Genomic DNA, 22598 nt, shown 5'->3' with positions numbered 1-22598 from the left:
TTATGAATTAAATATGCAATTTATCTGATCCATGAAATGTAATAATGCCATTTTCCATGTCTTCCTGTGACTGTTAGATGTACCTGGACCTCCTGTCAACCCAAGAGTCACTGATACAACAAAAACATCAGCAGAACTGCATTGGGGTAAACCCCTTGATGATGGTGGCATGGTTGTTACAGGATATATTGTTGAACATAAAAAAGATGGAGAAGAAGCATGGGTTAAGGATACAACTACACCTTTGATTATCACTGAATTTGTTGTCCCAGGCCTGCAGCCTGGAGCAAAGTATAATTTCAGAATTAGTGCAATCAATGCAATGGGAATTGGGGACCCAGCACAAACAATAGACCTAGTTGAAATTATTGAACGTGAAGAAATTCCTGACTTGGAGCTTGATGCTGAATTGAGAAGAACACTAGTTGTCAAAGCTGGAGGGTCTATTCGCATTTTTGTTCCTATTAAAGGGCGTCCAGCTCCTACAGTGACGTGGACAAAGGAAGACACCAACCTAAAAACTCATGCAAATATTGACAATACAGAGTCGTACAGCCTTTTAGTCATTCCTGATTGTAACAGACGTGATGCAGGGAGATATGACTTGACATTAGAGAATGCTGCTGGTAAGAAGACTGCGTATGTGAATGTAAAAGTTTTGGACTCCCCAGGGCCACCTTTGAATCTCAAACCAAAAGCCATTGACAAAGACAGTGTTACCTTGCAGTGGGAAACACCTCTTATTGATGGAGGTGCAAAGGTTACTAATTATATAATAGAAAAGAGAGAAGCTACTCGAAAGGCATATGTTACTGTGGTAACAAAGTGTGGAACATGTTCTGTTAGAATTCCAAATTTGTCAGAGGGCTCAGAGTATTACTTTAGGGTGTCTGCTGAAAATGAGTTTGGAATTGGTGAGCCAGTTGAAACCCTAGATCCCATCAGAGCATCTCAAGCACCAGCTCCTCCTGAAACTGTTGCAATTACAGATGTTACCAAGAACTCAGTTAGTCTTGCATGGACCAAACCAAAACATGATGGTGGCAGCAGAATCACTGGATATGTTATTGAGTGTCAGAAGAAAGGAGCAGACCAGTGGGTTCATGTGACCACTGTGAAGGCATTTGATTTCACTGTAAAGAACTTAAATGAGAATGAAGAGTATGTATTCCATGTAATGGCTGTAAACCTATCAGGAAGAAGCCGTCCTCGTGAAAGCAAGCATGTTATTATAAGAGAACAAAGCACACTACCAGAATTTGACCTGCGTGGTATCTGTCAGAAGACAGTTATAGCAAAGGCTGGAGATGACATAATGGTTGAAGTGCCTGTAACAGGGCGTCCTAAACCAACAATAACCTGGCAGAAAGATAATCAACCACTCAAGTTAGCACAGCGGACAGCAGTGGAAAACACCTCTACTTCTACTATCCTTACTATAAGTGAATGTTTAAGAAATGACAGTGGTGTGTATACAATGACAGGGAAGAATATTGTTGGCTCAGTTACTGACAATATCATAGTCAAAGTGCATGATGTCCCTGGGCCACCTAAAGGACCAATTAAATTAGATAAAATAGAACGTACTTCCATTGAGTTCTCATGGGAGTCCCCTGAAAATGATGGCGGTGTACCAATCAATAACTATGTTGTTGAAATAAGGGAGACCACCAGCCAGACATGGGTAGAACTGTCCTCATTGATCATTCGAACTACATTTAAAGCAACTCATCTAACCACAGGCGTGGAATACCAGTTCCGTGTCAAGGCCAAAAACAGATATGGTGCAGGGCCTCCAATAATCTCAGAGACTGTAGTTGCTGCATATCCATTTAAGGCACCTGGGCCACCAGGTACTCCCAAAGTTGTTGCATTCACCAAGGACACAATGACAGTTGGCTGGAATGAACCAGTTAATGATGGTGGAAGTGAAGTTATTGGATATCATGTTGAAAGGAAAGACAGGAACAGCATTATCTGGCAAAGAATAAGTAAGGCTGTTGTGGTAGGAAACCTGTTCAAAACAACTGGACTGGAGTCTGGCACTGCATATGAGTTTCGTGTGATGGCTGAAAATGTGGCTGGAATTGGGAAACCAAGCAAATCTTCTGAACCTATGCTTGCTCTTGATCCAGTTGACCCACCTGGTCAGCCTATACCAATCTATGTGTCTAAAAATGCAGTTACTGTTCAGTGGGACAAGCCAGAATATGATGGTGGGTTCAAGATTACTGGTTACACTGTGGAAAAGAGAGATCTACCATCTGGACGTTGGATAAGGGCTAACTTCACAAACATTATTGAAAACACGTTCACTGTTAGTGGTCTAACAAAGGATGCTTCCTATGAATTCCGTGTATTTGCAAGAAATTCAGCTGGTGCTGTTAGCAACCCATCAGAACCATCTGATCCAATAATTTGTAAAGATGATATCGAAGAACCCAGAATCATGGTTGATGCCAAATTCAAAGACATTGTGCTTGTTAGAGCAGGAGAAACCTTCAAACTTGATGCTGATGTTGCAGGGCAACCACTACCATCAATGGTTTGGACCAAGGATGGAAAGGATGTTGAAAACACATCTAAACTACAGATAAAAGTGACAGACCTCAGTACTTCCTTGGTTAACAAAGACTCTCTCAGAAAAGATGGAGGTGAATTTGTTCTGACAGCTACTAATGTTGGTGGGTTTGTTAAACATGTCTTCAATGTTAAGGTTCTAGACAGACCAGGGCCACCTGGTGGACCTCTTAAAGTCTCTGACATCACAGCTGAAAAATGTGTTCTTACATGGGCTCCCCCTGCAGATGATGGTGGAGCAAACATCAAACACTATGTAATTGAAAAACGAGAGTCAAGTAGGCTTGCTTGGACAAATGTGGTCACAGACTTACTAGTTACTCAGTACCAGGTAACTAAGCTGCTCAAAGGAAATGAATACATTTTCAGAGTCATGGCTGTTAATAAGTATGGGGTTGGAGAACCACTTGAGTCTGATCCAACAATTGCAGATAATCCTTATGTTCCTCCTGATCCTCCACAAACTCCTGAGATTACAGCTGTCACCAAGGATTCACTGGTGCTTTGTTGGGGAGCTCCTGCCAATAATGGTGGAAGTGAAATCACAAACTATGGAATTGAAAGAAGAGACAGGCTTAGCTTCCGCTGGGTAAAATGCAACAAACAAAAGGTTACTGACTTGCATTTCAAAGTAACTGGACTTGTTCCAGGGCATGAATATGAATTTAGAGTTACTGCTGAGAATGCAGCTGGAGTCAGTTTACCAAGCCCATCCACTCCCTATGTAAAAGCCACAGACACACTGTTCAAACCTGGTCCACCTGGTAACCCAAGGATTTTGGACACAACAAGTTCCTCCATCACACTTGCATGGAATAAGCCAGTATATGATGGTGGTTCTGCAATCACTGGGTACATTGTTGAGACCTGCCTCCCTGGAACTGATGAAGAACAATGGACAATTGTTTCTCCTAAAGATGGACTGAAAGGAACATCATTTACAATAATAAACCTTAAGAAGAATCAGGAATACAAAATCAATGTCTCAGCTGTTAACAATGAGGGTATTGGTGAAGCAGCATCTGTTCCTGGTTCACCTAAAGCAGAAGAAAGGCTTTTACCACCAGAAATTGATCTGGATGCAGATCTTCGTAAGGTTGTGAATATCAGAGCTTGCAACACATTAAGACTTTTTGTGCTAATCAGAGGAAGACCATCCCCAGAGGTCAAATGGTCAAGAGAAAATGATGAACCTTTGGATAGAGCCACTATTGAGAGCACATCATCTTTTACATCACTAATAGTTGGAAATGTGAATCGTTTTGACAGTGGCAAATATAATTTAACTGTGGAGAACAATTCTGGGAGCAAGACAGCTTCTGTAATGGTTAGAGTTCTAGATACACCTGGAGCACCACAAAACCTTAAAATCAGCAATGTTACTAAAGAATCTGTCTCACTTGTATGGGATCCTCCAATAAATGATGGTGGATCCAAGATTAAGAACTATATTGTAGAAAAGCGTGAGGCTACAAGAAAAGCTTATGCTACAATTAATGCTAACTGTCACAAAACAAGTTGGACTGTTGATCAACTTCAGGAAGGATGTAACTACTACTTTAGAGTTCTGGCAGAGAATGAATATGGCATTGGCCTTCCTATTGAAACCATTGAATCAGTCAAGGTGTCAGAAAAACCACTTCCCCCAGGCAAGATTACACTTCAAGATGTTACAAAGACAAGTGTCACTTTGTCATGGGAAAAACCAGAACATGACGGAGGAAGTAGAGTGGTAGCATATGTCGTTGAGGTGCAGAGTAAAGGCAGTGAGAAATGGACACAAGCTGTTGTTGTCAAGGAAACAGAAGCAGTTATTTCTGGGCTAACTCATGGTGAGGAGTATATGTTCCGTGTCTCAGCAAGGAATGAGAAAGGCACTAGTGAGCCACGGCAACTTGGTGTGCCAGTGATTGTCAAAGACCTTGTAATCACTCCATCTGCGAAGCTGTTATTCTCAACATTTAGTGTTCTTGCTGGAGAAGACCTGACAATAGATATTCCATATATTGCACGTCCCCAAGCTGCGGTCTCTTGGGTGAAGGATGCTGCACCACTTAAGCGAACCACCAGGGTTAACTTCTCTTCCACTGAGACCCAGCTGAATCTTGTGATCAAAGAGGCATGTAGAGATGATGTTGGCAAGTATAGCATCAAACTTTCAAACACAGCTGGTGAGACATCTGTGGATATTGGAGTTGTTGTTCTTGACAAACCTGGCCCACCAACTGGCCCAGTAAAAGTTGAAGAAGTAACTGCTGACACTGTGACTATTTCATGGAAACCACCAGAATATGATGGAGGCTGCACCGTTAACAACTATCTGGTGGAAAAGAGAGATACATCTACAATAAACTGGACAGTTGTTGCAGGAAGTCTAGCCAGAACAAAAATTAAAGCTGGAAAACTGAAAACAGGCACTGAGTATCAGTTCAGAATCACTGCTGAAAACAGACATGGGAAGAGTTCTCAGCTTGTCTCAGAGTGTGTTGTTGCACAGTACCCATACAAACGTCCAGGTCCACCAGGAACACCTTTCATCCATTCTGCTACCCGAGATAGTATGGTTGTGATGTGGAATGAGCCAGTAATTGATGGAGGAAGCACAATATTGGGATATCATCTTGAACGTAAAGAAAGAAATAGCATTTTATGGGTTAAGCTCAATAAAGGTATTATCCAGGACACAACTTACAAGACAACAGGCCTTGAGCAAGGACTTGAATATGAATTTAGGGTATATGCTGAAAACATTGTTGGTGTTGGAAAGGCAAGCAAAATTTCAGAGGGTCATGTTGCACGAGATCCTTGTGATCCTCCTGGTACACCTGAGGCAGTTAAAATCACAAAGGATTCCATCACAATCACATGGACAAAGCCTGAGTATGATGGTGGAAGCAAAGTTACTGGCTATGTTGTTGAGAAGAAAGAATTGCCTGAAGGACGCTGGCTGAAGGCAAACTTCACTAATGTTATTGAGACAGAGTATTCTGCCACAGGTCTTACAGAGGACAAGAAATATGAGTTCCATGTCATTGCAAGAAATGCAGCAGGAGTTTTTAGTCTTCCTTCTTACAGCACTGGACCCATTACTGCAAAGGATGAGATTGAACCACCCCGCATCAGTATAGATCCACAGTACACACAGACAATCATTGTAAATGCAGGTGAGACCTTCAAGATTGATGCAGATGTTCATGGCAAACCAGTACCAACAATTTACTGGATGAAGGGAGATCAAGAACTTGGAAATACTATTTATCGTGAAATTAAAAATACTGACAACTTTGCATGTTTGTCTGTAAAAGAGGCTAAACTTGCCGATAGTGGCCAGTACACCCTGCTGCTGAAAAATCCAGGAGGTGAGAAAGCCGTCCATGTCAATGTTAGTGTGCTAGATAAACCTGGAGCACCCGAGGGTCCCATTTTCATCACAGGTGTTACTAGTGATCAGTGCTTTCTTGCTTGGAAACCTCCTAAACAAGATGGTGGAAGCAAAATCATTCACTACATTGTTGAAAGAAGAGAGACAAGCAGACTGATTTGGACTGTTGTTGAACCTAAATATCAAGCTGAAACTTTGAAAGTAACAAAACTCCTTGAGGGCAATGAATACATTTTCAGAGTTTTGCCTGTGAACAAGTTTGGAGTTGGTGATGCACTTCAGTCTGATCCAGTCCTCATTAAAGATCCATTTATGCTCCCAGATGCTCCAAAGGGAATAGAAGTCTCAAATGTCAAGAAGGATTCAATGGTCTTAAGTTGGGAGGCACCTACAAGTAATGGTGGTACTCCTATTACTGGATACATAATTGAAAAGCATGACAAGGAAGGTGTTAGATGGACTAGATGCAACAGGAAAACAGTCACTGATCTAACATTTAAAGTTACTGGACTCCTTGAAGGCCACCTTTATGAATTCAGAGTTGCAGCTGAGAATGCAGTTGGGGTTAGTGAGCCTAGCTCATCAACAGTATTCTATAAGGCTCTGGATCCTGTGTTCAAGCCTGGCCCACCACATAATCCTAAACTGACAGACACAACCAAATCTTCTGTGTCACTTGCATGGGGGAAACCTATTTATGATGGTGGGTGTGAAATCCAAGGATATATTGTGGAGTCCTGTGAGGTAAAGTCTTCACAGGAAGGTGAAGCTGCAGAAGGTGTCATTTCTGAAGTATGGGCCATATGCACACCACCAACAGGTGTTAAGTCAACATGCTTTACAGTGGAGAAACTGAAAGAAAAACAAGAATACAAATTCAGGGTTTGTGCAGTTAACAAGGTTGGTATTGGTGAGCATGCAGATGTTGCTGGCCACATTGTTCCAGAGGACAAGACAGAAGAACCAGATCTTGATATTGATCTTGAGTTCAGAAAACTTGTCAGCATTAAAGCCGGAGGATCTCTCAGAATTTTCATTCCAATTAGAGGACGTCCCCAACCACAAATTAAATGGGAGAAAGATGAAGGCTCGATTAAAGAGACAGCACAAATTGAGGTTACAAGTAGCCATACTATGCTTGTGGTTGATAAAGTCAACAGATCTGACAGTGGAAAGTACACTGTGTTTGCAGAAAACTCTTCTGGAGTAAAGTCTGCAACTATTAGTGTGAAGGTTCTTGACACACCTAGTGCTCCCAATAACCTTAAAGTACAAGAAATTACAAAGGAGTCAGTAACACTGTCATGGGAACCTCCAGCCTTGGATGGTGGAGCTAAGATAAAAAATTACATTGTTGAGAAGCGTGAAACTACAAGAAAAACTTTCTCTGCTGTTGTGACAAATTGCCATATATTGTTTTGGAAAATTGAACCACTTCAAGAGGGGTGCAGTTACTATTTCAGAGTTCTTGCAGAAAATGAACATGGCATTGGGTTACCTGCAGATATTACAGATCCTTTGAAAGTATCAGAAGTTCCACAGTGCCCTGGAAAATTAAGTGTTGTAGATGTTTCAAAAACAAGTGTATCTCTTGCTTGGGAAAAACCAATACATGATGGTGGTAGTAGAATTCTTCAGTACCTTGTTGAAATGCAAGTGAAGGGCAGTGAGAAATGGTCAGGTTGTGCTAATGTGAAATCATTAGAGGCTGTTATTAGTAATTTGAACCCTGGTGAAGAGTACACATTCAGGGTAATTGCTGTTAATGAAAAGGGAAAGAGTGATCCAAGAACCCTTGCTGTGCCAGTGCAAGCAAAGGATCTTGTAATTGAACCTGATGTTAGACCTGCATTTAGCAACTACAGTGTTCTTGTTGGAAAGGACCTACAAGTTGAAATTCCAGTTTCTGGACGCCCCAAACCAAAAGTCACCTGGACAAAGGATGGCACAGCCCTTAAATTCACAACAAGAGTGAACATTTCCAGTACACAACAAAGCACGACTCTTAGTATCAAAGAAGCTGCCCGAGAGGATGGTGGCATGTATGGAATTAGTGTTTCCAATGTTGTTGGACAAAAGGATGCAACAGTTGAAATCATTACCCTTGACAAACCAGGCCCACCATCTGGCCCTGTAAGATTTGATGAGGTAACATTATCAAGCATTACACTATCATGGGATCCACCAAAATATACTGGTGGTTGTGCAGTTTCAAACTACATTGTACAAAAGAGAGACACAACCACCGCTGCATGGGAGAATGTTGCTGTCTCCATAGCAAGAACAACATTGAAGGTACCCCGACTGAAAACTGGTGCTGAGTATCAGTTCAGGATTATTGCTCAAAATAGATATGGCAAGAGTTTTGCTTTGGATTCTTCAACTGTTGTTGTTCAGTACCCATATAGAGAACCAGGCCCACCTGGAACTCCATTTGTTTCATCCCTATCGAGAGATCATATGATTGTTGAGTGGCATGAACCAATTTCAGATGGAGGCAGCAGCATTATTGGATACCATCTTGAAAGAAAAGAGAGAAACAGTATTCTCTGGACCAAGATAAATAAGACACTAATTCAAGAAACAAAATTCAAAACCAGTCCTTTAGAAGAAGGTATTGAATATGAGTTCAGGGTCTTTGCTGAAAATATTGTTGGCATTGGTAGGTGCAGTAAAATCTCAGAGGGCTATGTGGCTCGTGATCCATGCGATCCACCTGGTACTCCAGAAGCTATTCATGTAAGTAAGAATTCAATAACAATCCAATGGACAAAGCCAGAATATGATGGAGGAAGTGTTATAACTGGTTATACCATTGAGATGCGTGACCTCCCTGAGGGACGCTGGACAAAAGCTAGTTTCACAAATGTTATTGAAACCCACTTTACTGTCAGTGGGCTTACAGAAGGAAACAAATATGACTTCAGAGTATTTGCAAAGAATGCTGTTGGCACTATCAGCAAACCGTCCTACAACAGTGGACCTATTGCTGCATTGGATGAAGTACAGCCACCCAAGTTTTCAATTGATCCTGAATATACTCAGACTCTCATTGTGAATGCTGGGGATTCTTTCAAACTTGATGCAGATGTTCATGGCAAACCAGTACCTACAATCCAGTGGCTCAAAGGTGATAAAGAAATTGAAAACACAATCAGGTGTGAGATCAAGAACACTGATACTAGAGCTATGATTATCATAAAGGATGCACTCCGAAATGATGCTGGTGACTATACTCTTCAACTCACTAATGTTGCAGGCTCCCAGACTGCTTCATTCCAAGTGAAAGTATTGGATAAACCCAGTACACCCGAAGGCCCACTTCATGTCACAGGACTGTTGAGTGATAGATGCACATTATCATGGCGTCCCCCTCAACATGATGGAGGAAGCACTGTCACTCATTATATTATTGAAAGACGTGAAACAAGTCGTCTTGCCTGGACTGTGGTTTCTAGTGACTGTAAAGCAACAATGTACAAAGTTACAAAGCTTCTAGAAGGCAATGAGTATACTTTCCGTGTTATGGCTGTCAACAGTTATGGTGTCAGTGAGCCAATCAATACTCCATCTGTGTTAATGAAAAATCCATTTGTAGCACCTGGATCACCACAGATTTTGGAGGTGACTAACATTATCCGGGATTCCATGACTGTGTGCTGGAGAGCCCCTGAAACCGATGGTGGAAGTGAAATTGTTGGCTATATTATTGAAAAGAAAGACCGCTCTGGTATTAAGTGGACTAGATGCAACAGACAGAAAGTTACTGATGTATGTTTCAGAGTTCAAGGTCTGATAGAGGATCATGAATATGAATTCAGAGTATCAGCAGAAAATGCAGCTGGAATTGGTGAACCAAGTTTACCAACATCATACTATAAGGCCTGTGATCCTAAATATAAACCTGGCCCACCCACAAATGCACATGTGATTGACACCACAAAGAACTCTATTTCATTGGCATGGGGAAAGCCTCTTAATGATGGCGGAAGTCCTATTCAAGGATACATTGTTGAAATATGTAAAGCTGAGGAGGAAGAATGGACATTGTGCACTCCCCCTACTGGCTTGCGAGTTAATAAATTTGAAATCACTAAACTAACAGAAAAACAGCAATATAAAATTCAGGTATGCGCCATAAACAAATTAGGTGTGGGTGAGCCTACAGTTATTCCTGGGACTGCCAAACCAGAGGACAAACTTGAAGCTCCAGAAATCCATCTTGATTCAGAATTGAGGAAAGGCATAGTTGTGCGTGCTGGAGGATCAGTTAGAATTAACGTGCCTTTCAAGGGGAGACCAACACCAGAGATCAAATGGACTAAAGATGAAGGAGAGATGTCAGAGAAGATAATGATTGAGAAGGGTCTAAACTTCACACAGCTTTCAATGGACTCCTGTGACAGAAGGGATTCTGGAAAATATACAGTTACCCTGCAGAACAGCAGTGGTTCTGTGTCTGAATTTGTGGCAGTAAAGGTATTGGATACACCAGGAGCCCCCTTGAATCTGGTAGTGAAAGACATTAAGAAAGACTCTATTACACTTGTTTGGGATCCACCACTTCTTGATGGTGGTGCAAAAATCAAGAATTATGTTGTTGATAAGCGGGAATCCACAAGAAAAGCATATGCTAATGTTACAACCAAGTGTACCAAGACAAGCTATAAGGTAGAAAATCTTGCAGAGGGAGCTATGTACTACTTTAGAATTATGGCTGAAAATGAATATGGAATTGGTTTACCAGTTGAAACAAAGACTGCATCAAAGGTCTCTGAAGTACCTCTACCAGTTGGAAATGTTACGTTGACTGATGTCACAAAAGTCAGTGCATCTCTGTCTTGGGAAAAACCAGAGCATGATGGTGGTAGCAGGATTGCAGGCTATTTGATTGAAATGCAGCCTAAGGGAACGGATAAATGGAGCGTAGCAACATCTATCAAAACATGTGAAGCCACAGTCACTGGACTGACAGCTGGCCAGGAATATATGTTCCGTGTTCTTGCTTTCAATGAAAAAGGAAAGAGTGAGCCAAAGCCCCTTGCTGCTCCTGTCATTGCTAATGACTTAACAATAGAGCCAAGCCTAAAAGTACAGTTCAATACATATAGTGTCAAATCTGGTGATGATCTCAAACTGGAAATACCTGTCTTTGGTCGTCCCAAACCAAAGGTTACTTGGATGAAGAATGGAGAAACTCTTAAAGTAACATCTAGAATCAGCACTTCAAACACACCAACATCAGCAATTCTACAGATAACTGAAGCCAGTAAAGATGACTTTGGAAAGTATGCAGTTACTGCAACAAACAGTGCTGGTGCTATTACCGAAGAAATTGGAATCATTATCCTTGATAAGCCTGGTCCACCAACAGGCCCTATTAAAATAAATGAAGTAAGTAATAGTTTTGTTACAATATCATGGGAACCTCCTTCATACATGGGAGGCTGCCAAGTAAAGCATTATATTGTTGAAAAAAGGGACACCACTACAACTACATGGGAAGTTGTAGCTGGATCAGTTGCCAGAACATCTCTTAAAATAACAAAGTTAAAAACAGGTGCTGAGTACCAGTTTAGAGTCATTGCAGAAAACAGATATGGAAAGAGTACCTCACTGGAGTCAAAGGCAATTGTTGTTCAGTATCCGTATAAACCTCCTGGGCCACCGGGAACTCCATATGTCAAATCTGCCACCAAAGATCAAATGATAATTGAGTGGAATGAGCCCGTCAATGATGGTGGAAGCTCAGTGATTGGCTACCATCTAGAAACCAAGGAACGAACTAGTATCCTGTGGACAAAGCTGAATAAAACTCTCATTACTGACACAATGTTCAAGATATGCAATCTGGAGGAAGGTGCTGGATATGAGTTCAGAGTATGTGCTGAAAACATTGTTGGCATTGGAAGACCCAGCAAGGTTTCTGAGAGCTTTGTTGCTCGTGACCCATGTGATCCACCTGGTACTCCAGAAGCAGTTGCTGTCTCAAAGAACCATGTATTAATCCAGTGGACAAAGCCTCAATATGATGGTGGCAGCAAAGTTACAGGATACATTGTTGAAAAGAGGGACTTACCTCAAGGGCACTGGATGAGAGTCAACTTCACTAATGTGATTGAAACTGAATTTGCAATCACAGGCTTAACAGAAAACCAACAATATGAATTTAGAGTAATTGCAAGGAATGCTGTTGGCATTTTCAGTGAGCCGTCTGACACCACTGGGTCAATTACTATGACAGATGAAATTGAACCTCCAAGTGTATCAATTGATCCTAAGTACAAGGATGTCATTGTTGTGAATGCTGGAGAAAATTTAGTACTTGATGCAGATATCCATGGAAAACCCTTTCCTGCTGTCCAGTGGTTGAAAGAAGGAAAGGAAATAGATAAAACACTGCGCATTGAATTAAAAACAACCAAGAAATCTGCATCTATTACAATCAAGGACTGCACAAGAATAGACAGTGGCCATTATGATCTTGTATTAAGCAACAGTGGTGGAACCAAAACAATCCCAATTGTGGTAAAGGTTCTTGATAGACCAGGACCTCCCACAGGACCACTGCATGTAACTGCTGTAATGGCTGATAGATGTGATCTGTCCTGGGCTGAACCCTCTCAGGATGGTGGTGCCAATATATCTCACTACATTCTTGAGAAGAGAGAAACTAGCAGGTTATCATGGATTCTGGTTGCTTCCAGTATTCAAACTATCAGTTACAAAGTGACAAAGCTCATGACAGGTGATGAATATATTTTCAGAGTTATGGCTGTTAACAAATATGGCATTGGTGACCCTCTAGAGTCTGGAGCAATAATTGCTCGCAACCCATACAAACCACCAAGTGCACCATCGGCACCAGAAGCAATTGAGATAAGCAAGGATTCAATGATTCTATCATGGAAAGCCCCAGACAGTGATGGTGGAACCAAAATTATTGGTTATCATTTGGAGAAACGTGACAAAGATAGTGTAAGATGGACCAAATGTAATAGACAGAAGTTGTCTGACTTGAATTTCAAAGTGACTGGCCTTTCAGAGGGGCATTTCTATGAGTTCCGTGTAGCTGCTGAGAATGAAGCTGGTGTAGGAGAACTCAGTGATATATCTCTGTTCTACAGAGCCATTAATGCCACAACTCCTCCTGGTCCACCATATCATCCTAAAGTGACAGATTATTCTTGCTCATCTGTGTCCTTGGCTTGGGGTAAACCAGCCAGTGATGGTGGTGCATACATTAAAGGTTACATTGTTGAAATGAAAGAGATCTCTGCAGAAGAATGGACCATATACACACCTCCATCTGGTTTACAAGCAACAAAATTAACAGTGGAAAATCTTAAGGAAAATGCAGAATATAACTTCCGTGTCTGTGCCATTAATTCTGAGGGAGTTGGTGAACCTGCTGATGTTCATGGCTCTGTAATTGCAGCTGAAAAAGTTGAAGCGCCAGAGATTGAACTTGATGCTGACCTTAGGAAAGTTGTTTCAGTTCGTGCAGGTGGATCACTTCGTTTGTTCATTAGAATTAGAGGTAGACCTGAGCCATCTGTGAAATGGGAAAAAGAAGAGGGTACTTTAACTGAGCGTGCACTGATTGAGTCCACAAGTTCATACACCATGCTTGTAATTGATAATATCAATAGATTTGACAGTGGAAAATATGTTTTGTCTCTTGAAAACAAGAGTGGTTCCAAATCATCATTTGTGAATGTCAGAGTACTTGACTCACCAAGTGCACCCCAAAATTTTGAAGTCAAAGATGTTAAGAAAGATTCAGTGACACTCTACTGGGATCCTCCTCTTACTGATGGTGGAGCCAAAATAACCAACTACATTGTGGAAAAGCGAGAATCTACAAGGAAAGCGTATACAACTGTCACAAGCAACTGCACACAAAATGTCTTTAAGATAGAGGAATTGCAAGAGGGAGGAATTTTCTACTTCCGAGTGTGTGCTGTAAATGAGTATGGATTTGGTCTGATGGCAGAAACAAAGAGTCCAGTCAAAGTTGCCCAGGTACCTATGCCTCCAGGAAAGGTGACTCTTGTGGATGTTACCAAGAACAGCGCAACTCTCACTTGGGTAAAACCTGCACATGATGGTGGCAGTAAAGTCATTTGCTATAATGTAGAGATGCAACCAAAAAGCACTGATAAATGGGCTGTGTGCTGCACAGCAAAAGTTCCAGAGGCTACTGTGACTAACCTTACTCCTGGTGAAACATATTCTTTCAGGGTATTTGCACTGAATGAGAAAGGCAAGAGTGAACCCCAAGAACTTGGTGTGCCCGTTTCTGCTAAGGACATAGAAATAGAACCCTCAGTTAATCTGCTCTTCAGTACTTTCAGTGTGAAGGCTGGAGATGCTCTCACTGTTGAAGTTCCTGTAAGAGGCAGGCCTAAGCCAGTTATTTCATGGAAGAAGGATGGCCTTCCTCTTAAGCTAACAAGCTCTCTCACAGTAATCAATACCACCACATCAAGCAAGATTGTTATAAAGGAAGCTGCCATTGAGCATGTTGGAAAATATGAAATCACCCTTGCCAATACAGCAGGCACCATTTCCACAGACATTAACATTGTGGTTCTTGACAAACCAGGTCCACCAGCTGCAGTAAAGGTTGATGCTGTTACTGCTGATAGCATTACACTATCATGGACACCCCCTGAATATGATGGTGGATGCTCCATCAATAATTACATTGTTGAGAAGAGAGATACCAATACAACAGAGTGGCAGATTGTATCAACAAATGTTGCCAGAAATTCACTCAAAGTGACTCGACTAACACTTGGTTCTGAATATCAGTTCCGTATATATTCAGTGAACCGCTATGGAAAGAGTAAATCTATTGACTCTCCTGCAATTACTGCAGAATATCCATTCAAGCAGCCTGGCCCACCTGCTACACCCCGTGTGGCTCATGCCACCAAGTCCTTTATGACTGTAACATGGAACGAACCAGTGAACGATGGTGGTAGCACAGTTCTTGGATATCATTTGGAGCGTAAAGAGAGGAGTAGTATTTTGTGGACAAAGATGAACAGACTTCTCATCAAAGATACTGAATTCAAAGTAACTGGCCTTGAAGATGGTATGGTCTATGAATACCGTGTTTATGCTGAGAATATTGCTGGTATTGGAAAGGTTAGCAAAGTCAGTGAAGCTGTAGCTGCAAGAGATCCTTGTGATCCCCCTGGTCAACCAGTAGTTACAAGTATTACTAGATCTTCTGTATCCCTGTCTTGGACAAAGCCTGAGTATGATGGAGGAGCCAAGGTTACAGGATACATCATTGAACGTAAGGATCTTCCACAGGGTCGCTGGACCAGATGCAATTTCACCAATATTCCTGAAACTTACTTTGATGTTACTGGGCTCACTCAAGATCAGCAATATGATTTCCGTGTAACTGCAAAGAATGCTGCTGGACTGTTCAGCGAGCCATCTGATAGCACAGGCCCTATCACAGTCAAAGATAATGTAGATCCACCTCGCATTATGATGGATGTCAAGTTCAGAGATGTTGTGGCTGTGAAAGCAGGCGAGACCCTGAGGATCAGTGCTGACATTGCTGGACGCCCGCTGCCAGTGGCATCATGGTCAAAGGATGGAAAAGAGATTCAACTCAGGGCAAGAATTCAGATATCTGCAACAGACACTAACACTATGATAGTGGTGAAAGACTGCATAAGGAGTGATTCTGGACAGTATGCCCTAACATTACAAAATGTTGCTGGAACAGTAACAACACCAGTGAAATGTTTGATCCTTGATAAACCAGGACCTTCAGCAGGACCACTGTCAGTCACTGACCTTACAAGTGAAGACTGCACATTGTCATGGGGACCACCACAAGAAATTGGTGGTGCAGAAATTACTCACTATATTGTCCAGAAAAGAGAGACTAGCAGTCTGGTATGGACAGTTGTACATGGAGAGGTGAAATGTAGAACATGCAAAGTCACAAAACTTCTCAAAGGCAATGAATACATCTTTAGAGTTTTAGCTGTAAACAAGTTTGGACCTGGTGAACCTCTCGAAAGTGAAATGATCAAAATCACTGATCCATTCACTTTTGCAACAGCACCCACAAGTGTAGACATTACAAATGTGACCAGTGAGGAGATGACACTAACCTGGGCTAAGCCTGTTTCTGATGGTGGTAGTGCAATCTATGGGTATGTAATAGAACGACGTGAGAAATCAAGCCTTCGATGGGTGAGAGTCAACAGAGGGCTTATAAAAGACCTAACAACTGTAGTATCTAAATTAAGAAGAGGGTGTGAATATGAATTCAGAGTCTTTGCAGAAAATGAAGCAGGTTTAAGTCCTGCAAGTGAACCATCTGTCTCAGTGAGGGCAGAGGATGCATTACTTCTGCCATCTCCACCAACTAAACCAAAGATTTTGGATCACACAAAAAGCTCAATTACTATTGCTTGGAATAAGCCATTATCAGATGGGGGCACTCCAATACATGGATACAGTGTAGAATACAAGAAAACAGATGCTGAGGAATGGGTTGTTGCCATCCAGATGACAAAGAGCTTAGAGTTCACTGTCTCTGGTCTCACAGCTGATGTGGAATATGTCTTTGCAGTTAAATCAATAAATAAACTTGGACTTAGTGAGCAATCTCCAACTTCAGAGCCACAAGCAGCAATAGACAGAAAGGAAGAACCAGTATTTGATGTTGACATTGAGATGAGAAAAACTTTAATTGTCAAGCATGGCAATTCTTTTACTCTGAGAGCACCATTTAAAGGAGTACCTGTGCCTTCCATAACATGGCATAAGGAAGGAGTTGATCTCAAATCAAGAGCTACCCTAGAAACGGCTGCAACATACACATCCCTTACTATTGAAAAGGCAACAAGAAATGACACAGGACAATATATTGTTACACTGGATAATGGTGTTGGAATTGTATCTTTGCCAATGGTTGTTAAAGTTCTTGATTCTCCTGGGCCACCAATGAATGTGAAGATTAAGGATGTCACAAAAGACTCAGCCACAGTTACTTGGGAAATTCCAGAGAATGATGGAGGAGATGCTGTGAAAGCTTACCATGTTGAGAAACGTGAAGCAAGCAAAAAGGCCTGGGTGTGTGTGACAAATAACTGCCGCAATCTCATGTACAATGTAGAGGATTTGCAAGAAGGTGCCGTCTACTACTTCAGAGTGATCGCAGAGAATGAATTTGGTATGGGTGTACCTGCCGAGACAAAAGATGGAACTAAAATTACAGGTAAGTCTATTACCAATTTGACTCAGTAATGATCTATTGGGATTTTACCTGTCATTATTAATGTTTCCCCACTGTTTTAATAGAAATACCAAGTCCCCCAGCTAGGCTTGGAATAGCTGAAGTGACAAAAGACAGTGTTACAATTGTATGGTCGAAACCAGAGTTTGATGGGGGAAGCAAAATTACAAGCTACCTCATTGATGCCCTAGAGAAGGGGCAGCAGAAGTGGGTGAAGTGTGCCACTGTAAAAAACAATACCCATATAATCAAAGGCTTGAGAGAAAATGCTGAGTACCTCTTTAGAGTCCGTGCTGAAAATTATGCAGGACTCAGTGAGCCAAAAGAAATGATGATTCCTGTGGTTGTGAAAGATCAACTTGGTGAGTGTCATTTAATTTTTGGCTTCTGTGTTATCTTACATGCCTAATATTAGTTATCTCCACTTCATTTATGAATGCACATTTTCTTTTCACAGATGCACCTGAATTTGATATGAAAAACTTCCCACATAACACTGTTTATGTGAGAGCAGGGTCAAATCTGAAGTTTGAGCTTCCTCTTACTGGCAAACCCATGCCAAAAGTGGCAATGACCAGAAACAATGTTCCAGTTAAATGTGGAAAAAGGTTTAGTTTTGATGTTACACCTGAAAGTCTTAATATCAGCCTCAAAGAGAGTATTGCAACTGATGCTGGAAGATATGATATTGTGGCCTCCAACACAAGTGGAACAACTAAGATGTTTATTAACATACTGGTTTTAGATAGGCCTGGTCCTCCATTTGGTCCAGTTGAAATTAGTGATATTGGAGAAACAAGTCTGTGCCTTAAATGGCTCCAACCTGTGTATGATGGTGGTAGTCCAGTCACCAACTATGTTGTGCTAAGACGTGAAACAAGCACACCAGCTTGGGTAGAGGTGTCATCCACAGTTGCCAGGAATGCAGTTAAAGTCTCCAAATTAACAAAGGGAGAAGAATACCAATTCAGAATCAAAGCTGAGAATCGCTTTGGTATCAGTGATCACATTGACTCACAGACTGTCACTGTGAAACTTCCATACAGTAAGTATTTACAGCATTAGATTTTTGTTTTTACAGTAATAACATTTTCCCAAATATTCACCTTACTCTTTGTTGATTTTAGCAATCCCTGGGCCACCATCAACACCATGGGTGAGCTCTGTTTCAAGAGAAAGTCTTACTGTCTGCTGGCATGAACCAGTAGTAGATGGAGGTAACCCAGTCTTTGGATACTATGTTGAAATGAAAGAAAGAAGCAGCATCCTGTGGCAAAAAGTGAACAAGACAGCAATCCCTGCTACCCAAATCAGAGTGACAAACATATGCCCTGGAACAATCTATGAGTTTAAGGTTGCTGCTGAAAATGCTGCTGGTATTGGAAAGTTCAGCAAGATATCAGAGGAAGTACTTGCCATTGATGCTTGTGGTATGTGTCTACAATCATATAAGTGTTAAGTGTGTAGTAAATACATAATATCCACTGGCAAAGCTGTTACTAAAATCAAAACAATTGCTTCATTTTAGAACCTCCAGTGAATGTGAGAATCTCTGAGATTACAAAGAACTCAGTTAGCCTTGTCTGGCAGAAGCCTCCTTTTGATGGTGGAAGCAAGATTACTGGCTATATGGTAGAAAGACGAGAAGCACCAAATGGCAGATGGTCAAAGGCTAACTATACCAATGTCATTGAGACAAACTTCACAGTGTCTGGCTTGACACAGGATCAGTCATACGAATTCAGAGTCTTTGCCAAGAATGCAGTTGGCTCCATCAGCAACCCCTCTCTTATTGCTGGACCAGCAACCTGTGTTGATGTTTCTGGTAGGTTTTCATAAAATGCAGTATCTACAACATATTTTCAACTGATTAAATACTTCAACTGATTAAATACTAATTATTAAGTACTAAGATGTAGTTTAAACACAGTTTCTAAACCTTCCCTTTCAGGTGCTCCAGCAATTGACCTGCCTCCTGAGTACTTGGATATTGTACAATATAAAGCTGGGGCTTCTGTCAAGATAAAAGTGGGCATTATTGCTAAGCCTTTGCCAACAATTGAGTGGCTCAAGGATGGAAAAGAGTTAGTGACAAGTGCACAGTTGTCAATTGAAAGCACCACTGATTCGTCTGCCATTCTTATTAAGGATGCTACTCGTCTTAATACTGGAACATATGAACTAAAGATCAAGAATGTGTTTGGCACAGCCTCTGCCTCTATCAGAATATTGATTTTAGGTGTGCTTAATTCTAAGCTTTTAAATTACTACTTAAATATATATTTTTGATGTATTTTACTCAGCTTTGACCATATATATTAATGTTTTTATATATTCTTCATGTTTTGAAATTGCTAGACAAACCTGGCCCTCCAGCTGGAAACATTGAGTTCAAATCAGTGACTGCTGACAACATAACTATTGCATGGGAACCTGTAGCAGATGATGGAGGTTCCAAAGTCACTCATTATATTGTGGAAAAACGTGAGACAAGCCGAGTTGTGTGGTCTACCATTTCTGATTGTATGGAGGAGCGCATAGTCTCTGTCCAGAAGTTGGTCAGAGGAAGTGAATATATATTCCGTGTTAGAGGAGTCAACAAATTTGGAGCTGGAGATCCTCTGGAGTCTGAGCCTGTTATTGCCAAGAATGCATTTGGTAATAAATAATAGATCCTGTTGCTAAGAAATAATTAATATACCGCAATAGTTAAAGAAACTTAAATAAATTACTGAATTACAATTGTATTTTGTTCAGTTACTCCTGGACAGCCTACCACACCAGAGGCAACAGAAATCACAAGAACATCCATGAAGATTGTATGGAATAAACCAGGGGTGGATGGTGGTAGCAGGGTTACAGGCTACTACTTACAGAGACGTGACAAGAAGAGTTTACGCTGGATTAAGGTCTACAACGATCCACTTAGTGACACCATGGCAAAGGTCCATCACCTGACTGAAGGAAATGAATATCAGTATCGCGTGAGTGCAGTCAATAAAGCAGGAGAAGGCCCATTCTCAGATGTGTCTGACTTCTACAAAGCAGCTGATCCTGTTGGTGTGTATTCATCTAATTTGTTTTCTAATATTATTCTGAATGAATCGTTTTTTATTATTAGCCAGTGATTTGATATGCAGTATTTCCTTACCAATGTTTGTTTAATCTACAGATGTAGCTTCTGAGCCAACTAAACTGAAGGTTGTTGACTCAACTAAAACATCCATTACTCTTGGATGGTCCAAGCCACAGTATGATGGAGGCAGTGAAATCACTAGCTATGTTGTGGAGAAAAAGGTCGGTGTGGAAGGGGAATGGACAGTTATCAGTCATAAGGGTGAAGTCAGAACTTCTGAGTATGTTGCATCAGGGCTTAAACCAGATGTTGACTACTACTTCCGTGTTTCTGCTGTGAATTGTGCTGGACGTGGAGATCCAATAGAGATGGAGGAGCCAGTCCAAGCCAAAGATATTCTTGGTATGTACATATTTGTAATGCTTATATAATTTATAAATCAGAAATGTTTTTGTTACATTAGTGTGTAACTTGTCTTTATTTGTGTCGATATTTGCAGAGGAAGCCCAGGTAGACACAGATGTTGCAATGAGAATGCACTATATTGTAAAAGCTGGCAAAGATGTTGAAATCATGGTACCCCTCAAGGGTAGACCTGCTCCAACTGCTTCTTGGTGGAAAGAAGACCAAAACATTGATAAAGATCCAAAATATAATATTCACAGCACAGATACATCATCATGCCTTATAATTTCACAAGTAACCCGAAATGATTCTGGCAAATACACCATTAAAATAGCAAATGGAGTAGGAGAGCCAAAATCATTGACATTAACTGTGAAGGTACAGGACACTCCTTCTGCCTGTAGAAATCTTGTTCTGAAGGATGTCACCCGTGGCAAAGTGACTCTATGCTGGGACCCTCCTCTTCTTGATGGTGGTGCCGAAATCACTAACTATATTGTTGAGAAGAGAGACTCGTCAAAACGTTTATATGCCTCTGTAACAAACAAATGCACAGATACTACATATGTGATTGAGGAGCTCTCTGAGAAAGCATCATACTTTTTCCGTGTATTGGCAGAAAATGAGAATGGAATTGGTGATCCATGTGAGACACCAGAGGCAATTAAAGCCACTGAGAAGCCAGGTACAGTCAAAGATCTAGCTATGAAAGACTCCTCAAAGACATCAGTGACTCTCCAATGGAACAAACCAGATTATGATGGTGGTAGCATTGTTACTGACTATATTATTGAAAAAAGACTTCAAGGTCAAGAAGATTGGGCCCCTGCAGGCACAAGCAAGCACTGTGAGCATGAGGTCACAAAACTTAAGGAACTCACAGAGATGTTTTTCAGAGTTTGCTCCAAGAATGAGAAAGGCAACAGTGATTTTACTGAGGTTGGTCCAATAAAAGTAAAGGATTATATCATTCCACCAGAAGCAAACCTTGAGGACTATCCTGATGGAAAAGTGAGTGTGCGCATTGGCCACAATGTACATATTGAATTGCCATACAGAGGTAAACCAAGGCCATCAGTACTCTGGCTGAAGGACAATTTGCCACTGAAAGAGGGTGATAAGATTCGCTTCAAGAAGACAGAAAACAAGGCAACCCTTATAATAAAGAATGTGGAAAAAGAGAATGGTGGTAAATATACTCTTACACTTGACAACACATTCTGTAGGAAATCATTCCATATACAAGTCATTACCCTTGGACCACCATCAAGGCCCATTGGACCCATTCGTTTGGATGAGGTGAGAGCGGAAAGTATAATGATATCTTGGGATGAACCCAATGATGATGGAGGTGGAGAAATAACTTGCTACAGTGTTGAGAAACGTGATACCTCTCAGACAGACTGGAAGATGGCCTTTTCAAGTGTGTTAGGTACATTGTTCAAGGTACCTAATTTAATCAAAGGAGTTCAATATCAGTTCCGGGTTTCTGCAGAGAATAGGTATGGTGTAAGTGAACCCCTTGTTTCACAAAATGTCATTGCCAAGCATGAGTTCAGACCACCAGGTCCACCAGGAATGCCATTTGTCTACAATGTCACCAATGATGGTATGACTATTCAGTGGGATAAACCTATTTTTGATGGTGGCTGTCCAGTGCTGGGGTACCATGTTGAAAAGAAGGAGACAAACAGCATCATATGGCATAAGGTCAATACAGTCTTGGTGACTGCAAAGGAATACAGGGTTCTGGGCCTTATTGAAAGTCTGCAATATCAGTTCAGGGTCTACGCTCAAAATGATGCTGGTTACAGCCGGATGAGTGATGAGAGCAAACCAGTCATGGCTGTTTCTCCTGTTGGTGCGTTTATTTAAAT

The 22598-nt window shown here is 41.2% G+C and overlaps 1 protein-coding gene across 1 annotated transcript in view; it reads left to right on the top strand.

The window, feature by feature from the left end:
* Positions 1-22598, top strand: part of ttn.1 (titin, tandem duplicate 1) — a 143468-nt gene that overhangs the window by 100140 nt on the left and 20730 nt on the right. Inside the window, exons 176-185 of the mRNA XM_035536429.1 lie at positions 78-17222; positions 17306-17602; positions 17698-18285; positions 18368-18670; positions 18769-19065; positions 19192-19479; positions 19599-19898; positions 19998-20300; positions 20413-20718; positions 20816-22582. Of these exons, the coding sequence (XP_035392322.1) occupies positions 78-17222; positions 17306-17602; positions 17698-18285; positions 18368-18670; positions 18769-19065; positions 19192-19479; positions 19599-19898; positions 19998-20300; positions 20413-20718; positions 20816-22582 (21594 nt within the window). The remainder of the gene's footprint in view (positions 1-77; positions 17223-17305; positions 17603-17697; positions 18286-18367; positions 18671-18768; positions 19066-19191; positions 19480-19598; positions 19899-19997; positions 20301-20412; positions 20719-20815; positions 22583-22598) is intronic.

This window comes from Electrophorus electricus, chromosome 2 (assembly GCF_013358815.1).
Source record: "Electrophorus electricus isolate fEleEle1 chromosome 2, fEleEle1.pri, whole genome shotgun sequence".
NCBI lineage: Eukaryota > Metazoa > Chordata > Actinopteri > Gymnotiformes > Gymnotidae > Electrophorus > Electrophorus electricus.
This window is presented reverse-complemented; position numbering and strand designations above follow the sequence as displayed.